We start from the raw sequence: 16,895 nt of genomic DNA on the forward strand, positions 1-16,895 counted from the left end.
TTATTGTCTTATGAAACAGCTCGGGTACTGTGCCATTGTCACACAGGCATCGATGCAGCTGGAAGCCCTTCCTAGGCAGTGTTAAGAGTCCTAAGATGGTGCCCAGAACTGCTCCATGGTGACGTGCAGACGATCATCCACAAAACCCGAACCATCCACAAAACCCAGACTGACTGCAGGGATCATGTTTAAATAAATTCAAGGTAAACGATATTCGATGTCACACACCTTTAAAGAGCAAAATAATTTAATGTCTCTGATCGATTTGTTATGAGCAAACCGAACCCGTTATCCACACCGGGATACTTCACAGGGCCGCCGCATTTGCCTGTCAGTCAGCGCTCGTGTGAAGCCCTCATCGGGAGCGCTGATCTGAGCGAGGCTGAGGTCTGCAGGTTTTCCTCAATCGGCTGTAAGTCAAAGATATAAGAGATTTTCATCAGTTTTGCCCAGCTTCTCCCCACCAAGCCCCCTCCTCAGGAAAGCTGCCGGCCAAGGTCACGGTCCCCAGGCCGAGCGCAGGCCCTCGGCTCGGACGGCTGGGCACGGCCCTTCGCTGGAGCCTGCCTGGAACCTTGCCGAAGCTGCCGGGGCACACGGGGCAGCCTGCTGCCTCGGCAGTCGCCCCCTGGCCTTGCCTACTGTGTCGAGCCGCCTCCCGCCGCGGTCTGCCCGCTCCTGCACCTGGCGAAGCTCGACCCAGCTCCCGCGCCAGCGCCCAGCCCAGCCCGGCCCGGCCCGGCCTGCGGGACGGCGGCCACGCCGCCGACGGCCGGCCCGCCCGCCTGCCTTCTGCTGGCAGCAGAGCGGCGCTTAACTCCCTGCTAGCCAGGGCTGCAGCTCCGGTACCCCGCGGGATGCGCCGCAGGCGCCTGGCACCACCCCGCTCCCGCGTGTTGAGCGACCGTGTCCCCCGGTGCTTCCCGCCTCGGCCCCACGCTCCGAGCGGCTCCGTCGCGGAGAATCCCCCTCCCGCGGGAGATGGCCGGGGCAGCTTCGCCCAGCCCCCGCCCACCTGGCGCTGTCCCGCACCTTGCGTGAGGAAACGGGACGGAACGGGGCGGGGCAGCGGGCTCGGCTCGCCGCGGGAAGAGGGGAGGGAGTGGTAGTGGAAGGAGAGGCAGCGGCCCCCGCCGCCGTAACCGTTCCGCATCCCGCCTGCTGGTGCCGCCCCCAGTATGGCGACATTGTAGAGGAGCGGCTGCGCCGGGGTGGCCGCCCCCTCCCGCCTCCCTCGACACAGGCACGGCGCGCCGCGGGCGAGCGAACGGCCTCGGCAGCGCTGCTGCCGCCGTCGCCCCCCACAGGGCTCAGCGGCGGCGGCGAAGGAGCAGGATGGCGGCGACGGGCACGGCGGCGGCAGAAGCGGCAGCAGCGGCAGCGGGGCCGAGCGGCCACGCGGCGCGAGCCAGCACCGTCCCGAGCAGCTTACGGCGGCGCTTCAGACCCGCGGGCAGCGGCCGCGCCGGGGCCGCCAGCTGAGCCGGCTGCCGACGGGAGGCTCTTCCCTCGCGACACCCACCTACCAGGCGACCCGTTCCCCTGCTCCGGCGCGTCCTCTCTCGCCTCCCCCGCGCGACTCGCACCGCGGATCGCCCCCGCCGGGGCCGGACTCCTACCGCTCCCGGCCGCCGCGGGGAAGGCGGCAGCGAAGGGCACCGGGCAGCGCCGGACGGCGACGGGACCATGGGCGCGAAGCAGAGCAGCCCCACCGCCGCGAACGGCCGCGCCCGGGCGTACTCGGGCGGGGATCTACCTTCCTCTAGTAGCAGCAGCAGCGGCGGCGCTAACGGGACCGGCGGGCGCTCGGCGGGCGCCGGCGGGCGGTACTCGCACCTGGCGGCGGCGCCTCATGCCGCTCCCGGCGGCGCGGCGGCTGCAGGAGCAGCAGCGGTGGCGGGGAGTGCCGCGGGAACGGCCACCCGGAGCCGGTCCTTAGGGGGGGCCGCCGCCCCTGGTGCCCGGGCCGCGCAGTCCGCCTTCAACATCCCTCACAGCAGCGGCCCTTACGGCTCGCAGGACTCAGTCAGCAGCACCCCCGAGGAGGGCGGCCGGGAGCGGCCCGCGGGGGGCGGCGGCGGCTCCTCCGGAGGGCCCCGGCTGGTGATCGGCTCGTTGCCCGCCCACCTCTCGCCGCACCTGTTCGGAGGTAAGGGCCGGCTAGGGAGCGGGCGCGGCCTCTCCCGGGGCTATGGGTCCGGACTGGGCGGGAGGATCCTTAGGGGGTTTCTGCTGCGGCTCTCGGTCCGAGGTGGAGCAAGGCATGAGCCATCGCTACGGGGATAGCAGAGGAAGCAGGGGTTGGAGCCGGGGTTCTCGGGCCGCTGTCTCCCATTGTTCGGTACGGGAGCTGTGGAAGGCGGGGGCTGAAATGGCACAGACCCCGCTGCTGGGCCGTCGGGACGGCTGAGGGGAAGCGGTGCGGGCTCCCGCCGGCGGCTGCAGGCTCTAAGAGCGGTAATCGCTGCCTGTGTAAATACTCCTGCCTGCTACTTACATGATTAGAGTTTAATTGGATCATGTGTCTCTGCCGTTTATGCTAAAATAGGGCCGAGCCCCTCTTCAGGTATTGACTAACGTGTGGCCCATGCTTGTTCCTCCTTCTGAGTTCTTGGATTCTCAGTTCTGAAAGTCGATTCAGACAAATAGAAGCTAAATTATGTTTCTTTGTTTTGTTTCCTCTGAAGAGATGAGACGAGCTGGGTAGCTTGCAGCACCGGCGCCTTGTAGTCTTGGGGATAGCCTCATGTGCTCTTGAGGCAGGAGAAACGTTCCTAACCTTTGAAATTAACGAGGAAGCTGAGGCCCTTTCAGAGGCGTATTAGGCATGGAACAAGTTGTCATAGGTTTTGGTTTGTTTGTTTTTCCCGTGGTTTTGAGATGAGTAGGACTGATGTAGGACTTGTGTCTTACTGCATGTAAGTAAAGATACCCTATAAGTTGCCAGCGGCTTTCAGAGTTGCTGACTCCTTTCCGTACTGCTTATTCTAAAGGTCTTCATACAAGTCAAATGTTGAAGTGCAAGGTGACTTTTTGAATAGATAATTCTAATACCTGTCTAAACACTAACCAGCTTTCCAGAAGGTGTCTTTGGGGAAGGAGAATGCTAATGTCAAGTTCCTGCCTTTCCGTGTTCCAGTTAACCTGTTTGTGAATGCTCTTTATAGCAGGTTGAGTTTTCTTCTTTTCTGTAAAGCAGTCTGGTTTTAGCCAAAGAGCTCTTTTCAGGTCAACCCTTCTAGAGTCCCAAGACTTCTGTCCCATGTTGGTGTGTTGACCTGAAGACAGCAGAGCTGTTACTTCCTAGATCTGAAACTGCCTCCTCCCAGCACAGTGGCTGAACATTAACAGAAAGCTGTCAAACCCTATTCTAATGAAAGCATATTTGCCCTTAGGAAAGAACACACAACTGTTCTCACAGTAGCAGGCTGCTGGGTAGCAGGGCTTTGTTGTGAGCATGCTTGTTGCATTATCAAGGTGGTTTGTGGGGGAAGAAGGTGCCTGCATTTCTTTTAGTGATGTAAGGATGCCCTGCCACTGAGCTCTATGTGGTTCATGCTAGGCACAAGGCAGTCATTAAAGCATGTAGGCAGGTGTTGCTCAAAGGTAAAACATTGTTTTTCTTTTTTCCCTCCTTGCTTGAACGTTGTCTTGCAACCTGCTTTGCTTCCAGGAGAGACTGGATTAAATGTAAATGCCGTGATGAGGATCAATAACCTAGGAAACTTTATTCAGCTGCAGGAAGGTCTCTTCAGAAGAGCTCTGAATTTCTGTGGCATGTAGTAATTTCTTAATTGCTGTACCATACCATGTTTTGTCTTTTGCAGGTTTCTGAAACTGGCATGCTAAAGGGGATGTAGGCTGCAATGGGTGTAGAGCTGGATGCTTTTCCCATTGAGGCAAAGCACCAGGAGTGGTACACTCTCCTCGACCGCTGACTAATAAATAAGGAATGCCGTATGTTAGGGGTTGGGTAGCAAGTTTCAAGATACACTGTCCTTATGTGATCACAAGGTGGTTAGGAATCTACTTGCCTTTTCTACAAATCTTGGTGTTTCTTATCAGGTTGAATAACTGTTTAATGATAAGACTGCAACACCTGTGAGCAAGGCCTCACTTGAAACATTGGGGTTTTCAGTTTAAATATTCTCTGGTGTAAGTGATACATTATACCCCATAACATTGATTCTCAGCATCCTTGGTTGCTTGCCTTGTGTTTTCTTGATTCCATGTCATACCTAGATGCTTGCAATGAGTAGCCCCACTGGAGATCATACATCAGAAGCATCAGCATGGTGAAAAATAACTTGAAGCATTGTTTTTGTGCCGATGGTAACTAGCTCAAGCTTGTCTAGGTGTGGTATCTGGCATTTATCTTATGTATCCTAAGCCTGCTTGAAGTCCCCTCCCTTGTTTTGTAACTTGCAAATTAGCTGTATTGTTTCTTTTTCTCTTGAAAACTACAGAAATAGACTTTGAGGATTAGCATAGCAGTTGTATGAAAATGAAAATAAAAAAAGAAGGAAAAGAATGGCTTCCCCAAGCTGAACCCAATCTCCAGCTATTTGTTTGTTATGCATGCTGCTTCTCTTCATCAATCAGTGACATGTGGGTGTTGCGTTTGTTAAATGACTGTAATTAATTTGCTATTAGTGAAGTACAGTATTGTCACTTTTACTGAGCAGCTTTGCACATGTATAAATATTAACTCCTTCCTGTAACATGCTTACATCCCTCCTGTACTTGGTAATGTGCCCTTTGAGCCAGGAGATACAGTCTTGTGTTCTGCATGGTAATGGACAGGAAAGTGTGATCAGTTCTCTCTGGGTGCCCGGCAGGGGAGCGGCAGTCACAGTAGCATTTCCCGGCCGTCAGGCTCTGACCTCAGCCTGGGGCACCTTTGTGATCAAAGTGCAAAGGAGCAAATACTGCTGTATGACCTCGTGTCTCCTCTGGGGAGAGTTCAGGTCGCTAAATGGTTGGTCTGGCAACAAGGGAAATGTACCTGTGTTTAACTCTCTGCTGCCAGTATGCCTGCAAAGAGGCTTAGAGCTGAGCAAGGCCCAGTTTCCCTAAGATCTTGCAGCACTCTAGATGCAGAGGCCAAACCTGCACCTGATGTTCAAGGGCTTCCAGCTCCAGCTTCCTTGAAGGTGATGATGCTGTTAGTGGGAATCCTGAGCGGCAGTTTCCTGCTCTGTTCCTCAGTGAACGAGACTTCCCTTCTCTCCAGCCCCAAAGTCAGTATTTTTCTTTTAAGAACAACCTGTAGAAGAGTTGGTCCTGAGATCCACAGCTTTTCCTCTGTGTTTTTAGGCAGTAAGAATGCTTTCCCAGCCTGTTGGTGCTTGCAGCAGAGTTGCTTGGGTTTGCAGCAGTTGGTTCAGCTGGAAATGGGCCAGCTTTTAGAATTTGTTTTGCTTTGGGTAACTGCTGATGCATTGCTTCTGTCATTTAAAATGTTGACAGCTCCTTAGAACCCACCTCTGCTGTTCCCATCCTAAGAGGGACACAGAACTGTTGGAGTGAGTCCAGAGGAGGGCCACAAAGATGATCCAAGGGCTGGAACACCACTGCTGTGACAGTCTTGAGGGAGCTGGGGTTGTTCAGTCCAGAGAACAGAAGGCTCTTCCAACAACTGAAGGGATCCTACAGGAAGGTTGCAGAGGGACTTTTCCTGAAGGTGTCTGGCAATAGGACAAGGGGGAATGGTTTGAAGCCAAGGGCTAGAACAGGGTTAGACTGGATCTGAGGAAGAAGTTCTTCAGTGCGTGGTTGGGGAGAATCTGCAATAGGCTGCCCAGGAAGGTTGTGGCTGCCTCCTCCCTAGGGGTGTTGAAGGCCAGGTTGGATGAGGCCTTGGGCAGCTGAGTCTAGTTGAGAGGTGTCCCTGCCCATGGCTCTGAGGTCTCTTCCAACCTGAGCCATTCTGTGTATTCAAATTTAAATCTCTTCCTGTGAATGTTGTTGACAGGCAAGAATAAAGCTTTTAAGTTTAGTTTTCTTGAAATACCTGTTGGGGAAGAATGCATAAAAAATTCAGCTGAAGATAGCAGAAATGTTACCTTTTGAGTTGTCTTCATCCAAGCTCATTGACCAGAGACCATACAAAGTATTACACAAAGTCTCCTGTTCTATACCATCAAATACAATTTGATAGGATGTATTTGTGGACAGGTTTTTAAATTCTGGCTGTTGTCAGATACAACTGTTGGCAGCTTTCAGGACATGGATCAATAATTTGAAGATGAAGTTGTGTCTCTTCAACTTCATCAGGAGAAGAACTTAATTAGGAGAACATTCTTTTCAAGTCAAATAAGGATCAGGCTTTTTTAATGAAGGACTTTAATAGTGCAGGATTTATGGCCAGCTACTGAATGTCCATAGCATAGAATGGGTGAAACCTTGTAGGTCTGTTAGAGTGGCAGTGGTTTGTAGTAATGGCTGGTAAAAGTAATGGGAAAATTCATAGATTCATGGAATGGTTTTGGTTGGAAGGGTCCTTAAAGATCATCTAGTTTTAACCCCCATGCCATGGGCAGGGACACCTTCCACTAGCCCAGTTTGCTCAAGGCCTCACCCAGCTTGCCTTGAAAACCTGCAGGGAGGGGGCATCCATGATGTCCCTGGGCAACCCATTCCAGTGTGTCACCACCCTCACTGTCATTCTTCATTCTATAGAATTCTGCATTCCATAGAAGAAAGTTCAGGAAAGCTTTGGGTTGTAATCTGAGTTACTTGTTGGATTGTGGGAAGCAGCTATCAGTAGAACAATGATGTGAAGCCTTGGAAAAGAAGGTTTTTAGATGTACCTCATTGAGAATGAGGAAGGAGTGTAAGAGTTCAGTCTAATAAAAGTGATACCTTCTGTATGCAAATCCTGCCCCGTCTCTGAGGTGTGCTGGCACTGCTGTTAGCTGCTGTGAACACAAACGAGCCTGTGGGCATTTTCAGGTAGTTTTGCTGTAGCAGTTCATAGATGTTACAAGGTGCAGAACAATGAAAGCTGAAGCTGTCTCAGCCCTGGTGTTTGGATTTGTCTGCTCATTTGGCTGTACCAGTGAACCTCAGTCATATCCATGTTTGCCCACTTTGGAAAGAGGAGAGGTGTAACAGTGAGGCTTGCTGGAATCAGCTGATTGTGGAAGGTTAAAATGGAAACCACTCTGAAAGCTGAGAGACATACGAATGTGTGTGCATATAGAGACATCACAACCACAGACTGGGGTGAGGTAGATGTGCACCTCATTTTCTCGTCAGGTAGACCAATGAATTGACTCCAAAGTGAGAGAAGAGTGACTTTTGCAGCCTCTGAATTCAGGCAGAGGATGTTTTGGAAATGTGTTAGCGTAAACCGTCCTAAGGCAGAGGACAGGAAAAAGTGGCAGAAAGTCCAACACCACAACCCACCTGCCCCGGCTCAGTCAGGAGAGTGCTTTATTCCCAAACGTTAAGTGTTTGGGCAAATGAGCTAAAAGAACTGTTTGGGTCTTCTGGTAGTGAAGGCCCTGGGACCTCTGTCTCATTTCCTTCAGTTGGAGATAGATCTCTGTGGTGATGAGAGGCTTGGGGCACTGGAGTGAAGACTGAGGTGAGTGATAGGGTATCTTTGAAGGGTTTCTTTTCCTTGTCCTGCCTGGTAAACAGAAGCGGGTAGGAGAAGCCAAATAATAAAAATGGGAGCACTGCATTTAAGGGAGCAATGTAACTGGGTAAAGCTGTGAAGAGGTGGAAGCAGCCCAAGTGTAATGGCATATATAAATATTACTTTTGGCTATCAGCACTGCAATAATACCTGGTTGAGCCTTTGCAGTGCCAGTTCAAACAAAGGCCTTCCTCTTTAATGTCTTCTGAATACCTCTCCAACCCTGATATCTTGACAGTGTGCTTCTCCTCATCTTCTCTCACCTAGCTTCAGACTAGTCTCCAACAACCTCCCAGGTACAATCAATCAATCACAGAATGGCTTGGGTTGAAAGGGACCTTAGAGATCATCTGCTCCAACCTCCCTGCCGTAGACAGGGACACCTTTCTGCTAAACTTGTTTCCTCCTGGCCTTGAACATCCCTGGGGAAGGAGGCGCCCAAAACCTCCCTGGGCAACCCATTCCAGAGTCTCCATGGTCTTCAATTCCAGTCTAATTTCTGGTAATTTCTTTGTTTCATACAGCAAGCCTTTTGTCACTGTTAGGAAATCAGAACTATTTTGAAGATGCATTGCTTACCCATCTGTTTGGGTAACTTCTCTCCTCTTCTTGCCAGATGCTCATGGAAAACTTCATCCTGTAAGTGTTCTCCATCTACCCTCTTAGCCTTTTGTTTTGCATTTTTGGGTAGGTTTTGTCTGCTGTTTTGCAGACGTGTGAACCAAGTTTCTGTGATTTTTGAGCTCTTTCTGCAGTGTGTCTATTGCTCATTAATGGTTTAATTAGTTTCAGCAGAGAGGTATGGTCATTTCCGCAGGTGGGGTTAATTTACTGTGGTAATAGAACATGTTGCTCTTGCAGATGTGAGAAGAAGCAGTGAGAAATCTTGGAGTGCTCCGAGTTTCCATTGCAGCATATCTTTAGAGACATGTATCTTACCAATCTAAAGAGAACAACTTTTATCAACCCCACTATTCCTTGAGGAAAACCAGAAGAGCACCTCTTAAGCATCCAGGAAAGTGGGAAAGTGTAATTTGCGGTTTCCCCTCTGATTACTTATTTCTTAAACAAGTGCCTGTGTTCCCAAGGCCACGTTTTTATCCTTCTAAATGATCATTAGGACTTCCATAAGGGTGTCTTGGTGTGCATCCAGAGCTCTTTGATGTCTGTTGTTTGGTGGGCTTCAAAATCCTAACACTTGCAGAAACGGGAGGGTAAGGCACGGCAAGAACAAGGCTGCTTCTCACTTTCACTCAGGACAGGCTGCTTTTTTCTGTGTGGAGATTGGGTAGAATTGACTTGGGAAGAGAGGACAATCTTGGGATGCCAGACTGCCTGCCAAACAACACGAGGTGCTGTGTGGAATTAGACCCTTGTTACTCAGCTTCAGGAACTGACCTACCTGGGTGTTTGCTGCTGCTTCGTCTGCTGTGCCTGAAAACCAGACCACCGCAGGCTGCGAGCAGTCCCCAAAGGGTGGGTGTGCTGCATACCACGGTGGGTATTTTTAGTAGCTTGTGTTTGCCGACTGACTTAGTGTGCTATAAATACCCAGCTCTCCTCTGGCATGCACTTTGCACGGCTTCTAGTAACTTATAATGAATTCACCTAAGAATAGTGGCAGGAAAAAATGAGCTGTTAGAATTTATTTGGCTTTCCATACAAAGTGGCATTTATAGAAAACAATTATTTAGCAACATTTCAGCTGCAAATGGCTTTTAAAACTAATGGTCTTCAAAAACACGTCCTAGTCAGGCTGCCATGATTAGTCCCTATGTCAGATTGATTTATGCTGTAATTTCATGATGGCTTTAAACGTTGAAGGTGGAGTCTTAGCCATGATGGGTTAGGTGAGCATCTGATGTAGCACCAGCACTACAGTATTCATTTATTTATTGTAAATGTCAGCACTAGCAGGTTGCCTGAGCAGAGATTCATAGAATGGTTTGGGTTGGAACGGGCCTTAAAGATCATCTAGTCCCACCCTCCGCTACCATGGGCAGGGGCACCTTCCACCAGATCGTGTTGCTCAGAGCCCTGTCCAACATGACCTTGAATGCTTCGGCGGGGGGGGGGGGGGGGGGAGTTCTTTACTAAAAACATCAATATCCTTTTAAAAGAAGGGTTTGTGTAGGATGAAACCAGTGATCAAGTCACACACCACAAGAGTCACCTACATTCACGAACATAGGCTATTCTTTGGGGAAAAAATGGAGCTTTAGTATCATGATCTTGGACCTTTTATTTTCATAAAGTATAGGTGTGTAGACCTTTGCTTGAGTCGAAATATAGTTAAGGCAAGTACTTTGTTTTAATTACTAGGAGTCAATGCAAAAAGGGGAGGGACTTGTATCTTAGTAAAACACAGATTTCTCTGTCCCAGCTTTGAGTTAGACACAAAATTGAAGGAAAGGCTCTTGCTGAACTGCTGTGAGTGTAGCATGACTGCAGTAGTTCTGTCCTGCTAAAATAAAAACTCCCATGGTGTACATGAACACATGTGGCCTTTGTGGAGGAATTGTAAAGTGGGTAAAGCTTTCCATGTTCCCTATAAGAAGGGTCTGCTTGGAAGTACTTGCTGCAGATTGCCTGAGCAGAGAGTGTTTGGAGAATTTTAAAAAGAAGTCTTGTGTAATGAAATCTGGACCAATGTGGTGAAGTTCTTTCAGAAAAGAATCTGTTTCCCTGCTAAGGGTTCCAGATGGTTCCCTGAAAAGGAGCCTTGGTCCTTTCCAACTCAAATTATTCTATGATTCTTTCTATAATGCTGATTGTCTTTGGTTCTGTCATTTTAACCCCTTTGCACATTTTGGTCTTCTGAGATACTTAATGCCATCGTTGCCACTGTGCCCTGAATTTTAGTTTATACACATCCCACTCTTCCCACTAATGTGTGGAAAAGCTGAAAGTAGACCTATCCATGAAATGAGGTTAAACTCTGTCCCAAATTGTTGAACTCTGTCTGGAGTGTTCAATCACAATCGGAGAATCACAGAAGGTCTTAGGTCAGAAGGGACCACAGAGCTCATCTGCTCCAACTTCCCCACCATGGGCAAGGACACCTCTCAACTAGACTCAGCTGCTCAAGGCCTCATCCAGCCTGGCCTTGAAAACCCTCAGGGAGGAGGCAGCCACAACCTCCCTGGGCAGCCTATTCCAGAGTCTCACCATCCTTGTACTGAAGAACTTCTTCCTAAGGTCCAGTCTGACCTTGCTCTCCCTCAGCTTCAAACCATTCCCCCTTGTCCTGCCACTAGACACCCTCAGGGAATGTCCCTCTGCAGCCTTCCTGTAGGATCCCTTCAGGTACTGGCAGGCAGCTCTAAGGTCCCCCTGGAGTCATCTCTTCTCTGGGCTGAACAACCCCAGCTCCCTCAGCCTGTCCTCATAGCAGAGGTGCTCCAGTCCTTGGATCATCTTTGTGGCCTCCTCTGAAATGATCTAGAGCAGCATGTGAATGAAGACATCATAAAATTCATGTCTGCAGAGGGGCTGTGTGCTGTCAAATAAGCAGCCTTTGAACCTCTAACCCAGCTGTCCTGACATTTGGATGCTGCATGAGAAGTGTGCAGCCATCGGCTTGCTTCTGAGGAGCTGAGTTAGAATGAAAGCTAACTGCACAGTGGTGAATGTTTGCTACAGCTCAGCCTTGGTCTGCTTTATGTCTGAGTGTCTCCTATCCCTGGATTTGTGTGCTTTATAACTGACAGGATTTTCAAAGATGGATGATGTTTCCAACAGGCAGAAATGTGGTGCTGAGAGATGTGGTTTAGCCCCAGACTTGCTGGACTAAGAGAATGGTTGGACTGGATGATCTTGGAGGTCTTTTCCAACCAAAACAATTCTATGATACTGTGCTACTTCTTTGTAACTATGGACGTGGAAAGCCAATGTTTAAAATGTTTCTGAAGTGAAATACAGTACTGAAATAATCTTCCAGCTTGGAGGGCATAGAAGTTTCATTGCTAACATAATAAACCGTGATTTTCCTGCACTTGCCAAGACCCAGATCCAGCAAGAGCATGCAGCTAAGGAGTGGAAGAAATGTTCCTTGCAAATGTGGGGCTAGTTCTGCTGCAAACAGCAACAGGGAGGCTAACACAAATCATGTGGTGTGTGTGGTGCAAGTGTGGAGATACCTGCAAAGGTTCTTTGAAATATGTTTGGGAGCAGATGTTTGTATTCAAAAAGTGGCTGGCCTGACACACCTCACAAAGGTGCAGCATTAGAATGGATGAAAACCAAAAGCACCCTAGGAAATGTTAACCTCAAAAGATGTCTCTTGAAAGGGAGGCCAAATTTGTAAGTAAGAGAGAAGAGGGGGTGATGTCCGTATGAAATGGGGGTGCTTCTTATGGTGGCCTTCCTTAGTTGCCCTCTACAACTACCTGAAAGGTGGTTGTAGCCAGGAAGGGGTTGGTCTCTTCTCCCAGGCAACCAGCACCAGAACAAGAGGGCACAGTCTCAAGCTGCACCAGGGGAAGTTTAGACTCGAGGTGAGGAGAAAGTTCTTCACTGAGCGAGTCGTTCGTCATTGGAATGTGCTGCCCAGGGAGGTGGTGGAGTCATCGTCCCTGGAGGTGTTCAAGAGGAGATTGGACGTGGCACTTGGTGCCATGGTCTAGTCATGGGGTCTGTGTTGATAGGTTGGACTCGATGATCCTCGAGGTCTCTTCCAACCTTAGTTATACTGTGATACTGTGACTGTGATACTGTGCTGCATGAAGGGGTATGCTGGTCCAGGTGTTTTCCAGCCTCTCGAGCTGTCGGCTTGTGGCAGACCAAAGCTGTGCATGCAGGTGTGCTGTAGAGCCTCTCCTGGGTTTCGGTTTGAGACGTTTCTCTTTTTCCTGGAACGACACAATTGTGGGTATTATGTTCAGTTTGGATTTTAACTTGATTACCCTCATTCCTGTAGCAATAGTTGATGTGTTGATGGAGGAGGAATGCTTAAAAGAAACACACAGAGACACTTAATGAGTTCTGTATCAAACAAGCAATTTTCAGGGTGTTCTTTATTTTAGGGTACCTATTTTTAGGCATTTTCTTGTCTCCAGTCTTTCTAGCTTTCATTTCCCCAAACTTGAAAATTGCAGTGTAAGTTTCCCTTTCCGTTAGCAGTATTTTGAAGGGCACACAAGTTAAAACTGGTTGAGCTTGCTTCCTCAAAGTCCTAACCAGTTACATCTGCTGGACACTGAGCACATGGCAGCAAAGCCTGTCACCTATATGTCAACACAGTGAACTCTAACTCACTCAGTTTTGAGTTTATGCCTTCCAGGTTTGTCAGGTCACACAATGACACACTCGTCATGCCCTGCCAGATGTGAAATTTCATACAGAAATAGGAGAGGAAGAAAAGCTTCAAGTCAGTACCTTGTTTCTTCTTGCATTTTCACCAGTGTGGGTTTTCTCTGATGTATTTAGCCTTGTGTCCCTCCAGGCAGTGATGATAAATGTACCAGGTACAATGCTTTGAAGCTCTTGGGACAGCTCAGACGCTGTGAAAAGAGCTTTACTGGAGCCAGCAAGTCTTCATGTGCAGAACTACAAATCTACCTTGACTAGCCTAATCTGGTTGGTCAGAAAGTGTCAGAAACTGACAAGGTCCTGCTGAAGGAGAGGACCTCCTTCTGTAATCTTAGCACCCTAGAATAGAATTAACCAGATTGGAAAAGACCTTTGAGATCAAGTCCAACCCATCACCCAACACCATCTAATCAACTAAACCATGGCACCAAGTGCCTCATCCAGTGCTTCATCCAGTCTCCAGTGATGGTGACTCCACCACCTCCCTGGACAGCACATTCCAAGGGCCAATCTCTCTTTCTGTGAAGAACTTCTTCCTAACATCCAACCTAAACCTCCCCTGGTGCAGCTTGAGACTGTGTTCTCTTGTTCTGGTGCAGGTTGCCTGGGAGAAGAGACTAACCCCCACCTGGCTACAACCTCCCTTCAGGTAGTTGTAGACAGCAGTAAAGTCTGAGCCTCCTCTTCTCCAGGCCAAGCAACCCCAGCTCCCTTAGCCCCTCCTCATAGGGCTTGTGCTCCAAACCCCTCACCTTCTGTCATCTTGGCATTCATGTCTTCAAATTGTTGGATCTATAGCCCCCTGCAGAAACTCCTAAATGGGAAAGTAATTCTGATGCCTTTCCTCACCCTGAAGCCAGTGCATGGTGTGACAGTTGACCCCTGTAGCTGAGGATGGGGAATGTCACTGTGAGGACCTGTCCGCAGAGGGCTCAGGGTAGAAGAAAGATACTTTGTCAGCCCTTACAGTCAATTATCACTGCAAGCAGTACTTCAACAGTGCATTTTTATTTCTCACACAGTGTGTTGGAAAACCCACAGGCCTTGCTCTTGACACCTAAATGAGTGTCAGAATTGTTTTAAGTTAGTAGATATACAGTAACTGTGCAGAATGGTAGGGGTTGAAAGGGCCCTCCATGGATCATCGATTCTGCCCCCCACTGCCAGAGCAGGTCACACAGGAAGGCATCCAGGTGGGTTTTGAATGTCTTCAGAGAAGGAGACTCCACAACCTCTCTGGGCAGCCTGCTCCAGGGCTCCAGCACCCTCACAGTGAAAAAGTTTTTCCTTATGTTCTTTTTGCACCACCTCTGCTCCAGCTTGCACCCATTGCCCTTTTTCCTGTCACTGGACATCCCTGAGCAGAGCCTGGTTCTGTCCTCCCCACACTGCCCTTCACAGCTTTATAAACATGAACAAGGGCACCCCTCAGGCTCCTCTGCTCCAACTTAACAGAAAAGGGCTTACAAGAACAGATTTAATTCTAATGAATGAGGTGTGGGTGAAACTCTTTGTTGCTGATTGTAGCACATGAAAAGGACCTTGAGGTTGACAGTTGCTTCCTGGAACTGGAATGTGGGAACAGCTGGGCTTAGCCCTTTGGGAGCAGATGCTGTTTATCTATTATTTCTTACCTTCTTAATTGAGAAACATCCATTTCCTTGGGTCTTTTATTTTGACAACTAATTTTACCATTTGAAGACTTCCTAATGAGCAAATCATTCTTAACTATTTCACAACTAATTCTGAGTTTTGAATGCAGAAGTTTGCAACTGATGCATTTTTATTAGCAAATAAGTTCTTTCTGTTTTCCTTACCATCAGGCAGGGGTTTTTTTCTTCTTGATTGTATTCAACCCTTTCAGGTGACTGGGTACAATTTCAATAGTATCTGTGGCCTTGAAACATAACCTAAAGGGTCTTTATTGCCCTGTTATGGTTTAGCATCTCTCAGGTTTTGTATTTGCTTACTTTGAGGCATTTAGGTCTAATTTGCAAGACATGTCTGTCAGAAAAGGAGCAGGATGCTAACGAAGCAGATGACATTTAATAATGAAGTCACTGTCTCAAAACCCTGAAGTTGCTGTTTCTGCCTAGCCACATTCAGGAGGATAGATTGATAGGAGAATTCAATAAAGTCAGAGTTATCTGGCTATTTGTGTTAGCTAGTAAACTTGAGGGTGCAGTCTGGCATCCTTGTGTAAGTAAGAAAAGCCAGCTGCAATTATTCTTCAAAGCTCAAAGCATCTGGTTGGGCCATGACCAAACTCTGTGACACAGACAAAAGTGCAGCTGCAACTGTGTGTGCAGATTGGCACCAGGGCTGCAGAGACAGAGGCAGATTTCAGTTTTTTTGTATGCTTGCATAAACTTCATCATTCCTTCTGCAGACTGAAATTAGTGTCACTGTGTCTTTAAGATGTGAAACTTGCCTCGAGACCGAGACTGCAATCCACTAAACGAGCTGGATTCTGGGCTGGCTGCCTCTTGTCATAGTAGATCTGCTGGTGTCGTTACCGTGGTATTTCGCTAACTGCACTAATTAGTCTGTCGTTAATCCCATTGTAAATCACGGCAGATTGTTCAGTGCTCGACGTGCTCTGCAAGAGCCAAGGAGAGCCGTAAGGCAGAGACCGCGCAGGGCAGCGACCGTTCAGCACCCGCGGCCGGACAGCTCCGGGGGGTCCCAGCTGCTGCTCCGAGGCGGGGGCTCCCTGCTGGTACTCCGACAGACGGAGCAAGCCCTGCTTAGAGTGGTGTCTCCGGTGCTAGCCCCAGGCCGTCTAGGTGGGCTGCTGGTTGCATTGATAAGACCGAGGGTCTGCGATAGCCCCTCCATAGCTCCGGGTCCTTGCGGTGCAGAAAGCAGCTTTGGCAGGGTGAGGAGAGCAAGCAACCTCCCCCCGGAGTGCTGCTTGTGCCCTGCCTCTGGCACTTTGACTCATAGCCTTACAGCTCCCATGTCTTGGTTCTTTTAGAAAAATCTTATCTGGGTTTCAGAAGTTCAGTCTTCATCTATTTGTTTGCTCTCATCCCAGAACATAGATTTCTTGCCACAGCCTTCCCAAACTTTGGTAAGCTAGCTTCCTTGTTCTTAGTTCCACCTCTGGTGTTTGTTTTTCATGTGGTTTAAGGACTTTCTGAGGCCAGTTCTCCTCTTATACTAAAAATTTTGTTAGTTGTATCGTTTCAGCTGGACTTCCCTGCTTGGTTCCTTCTAGTAAGCGGAAGTAAAAGAGAAAGCAGGTTATAGAGATGCTTTATGTTATTACACTGTTGAATTTTCTTTGATGCTATGTGACAGTACTTTTTTTCCCCCAAATGAGGTGGTTACAGTATTTGACCTTAAGTATTTAAAAACCTGGAGAAACTTGTGATCTGTTTTGAATTAGCACTAGACAGATGCCTTGAGCAGCAGGAGGCTCACTGAAAGGTTAACCTTTCAAAATAACATTAGTTTTTCTCGACAAAAGGTTAGCAATCACGAAGGTGACGTTCTGAAATATTTACAGATGGTTTTGCATCCAGTAATGCTGAGGTAACAAGATCAGATCAATCTTCTGTGTGGAGGAAAAAGAGCAAAACATCTAAATATTTAATTTCATTTAAGGACTTTCAAAGCCAAGCTGCAAAACACAGCAATGCTTTGATTCACATGTGAAAACAGCATTTCAAAGTACTTCAGTGGCCTTTGTCACTTCTTTTTCTGACCCTGCTGCAGAGATCTGTGTGGCTTCAATATTTTCCCCCTGTTGTTAAGTGCAGTTTATTTAAGGCAGTGTGTGCTTTTTGTCCTACTTACTGTTAGGTTTTTACAAATGTCTTGCAGAATTTTCCTTCGTGATGGGAACCCTAAGTAAATATTTTCTTTTTATGCTGAAGACATTTTTGTACACTACTATACCATTTAAACCAGCTTCTGGAAGAACATCAGCAGCTTT

The 16,895-nt window shown here is 48.6% G+C and overlaps 1 protein-coding gene and 1 long non-coding RNA gene across 4 annotated transcripts in view; one reads left to right on the forward strand and one right to left on the reverse strand.

Annotated features, from left to right (window-relative positions):
* Nucleotides 1–213: 213 nt before the first annotated feature.
* LOC137450448 (uncharacterized) lies at nt 214–1,196 on the reverse strand. Its single transcript, XR_010989585.1, has 2 exons — nt 1,033–1,196; nt 214–410 (listed from the first exon to the last, which is right to left on the reverse strand). It is a non-coding gene; the product is annotated as an uncharacterized lncRNA (long non-coding RNA).
* A 50-nt stretch (nt 1,197–1,246) lies between these two features.
* The window catches only part of ZNRF2 (zinc and ring finger 2), a 51,675-nt gene continuing 36,026 nt past the window's right edge, over nt 1,247–16,895 (forward strand). For 2 of the 3 annotated variants that reach the window (XR_010989584.1, XM_068156998.1), the window contains exon 1: nt 1,247–2,149. Coding sequence is in view for 2 of the 3 variants with exons in the window: in XM_068156998.1 (XP_068013099.1) it covers nt 1,687–2,149 (463 nt within the window). In the remaining variant the exon portion in view is untranslated. The remainder of the gene's footprint in view (nt 2,150–16,895) is intronic. The other variant, XM_068156997.1, reaches the window with a different exon arrangement.

The sequence above is a fragment of the Melanerpes formicivorus genome, unplaced genomic scaffold (assembly GCF_026170545.1).
Source record: "Melanerpes formicivorus ecotype bairdi unplaced genomic scaffold, bMelFor1.0.p_v2 SCAF_35, whole genome shotgun sequence".
Taxonomy (NCBI): domain Eukaryota; kingdom Metazoa; phylum Chordata; class Aves; order Piciformes; family Picidae; genus Melanerpes; species Melanerpes formicivorus.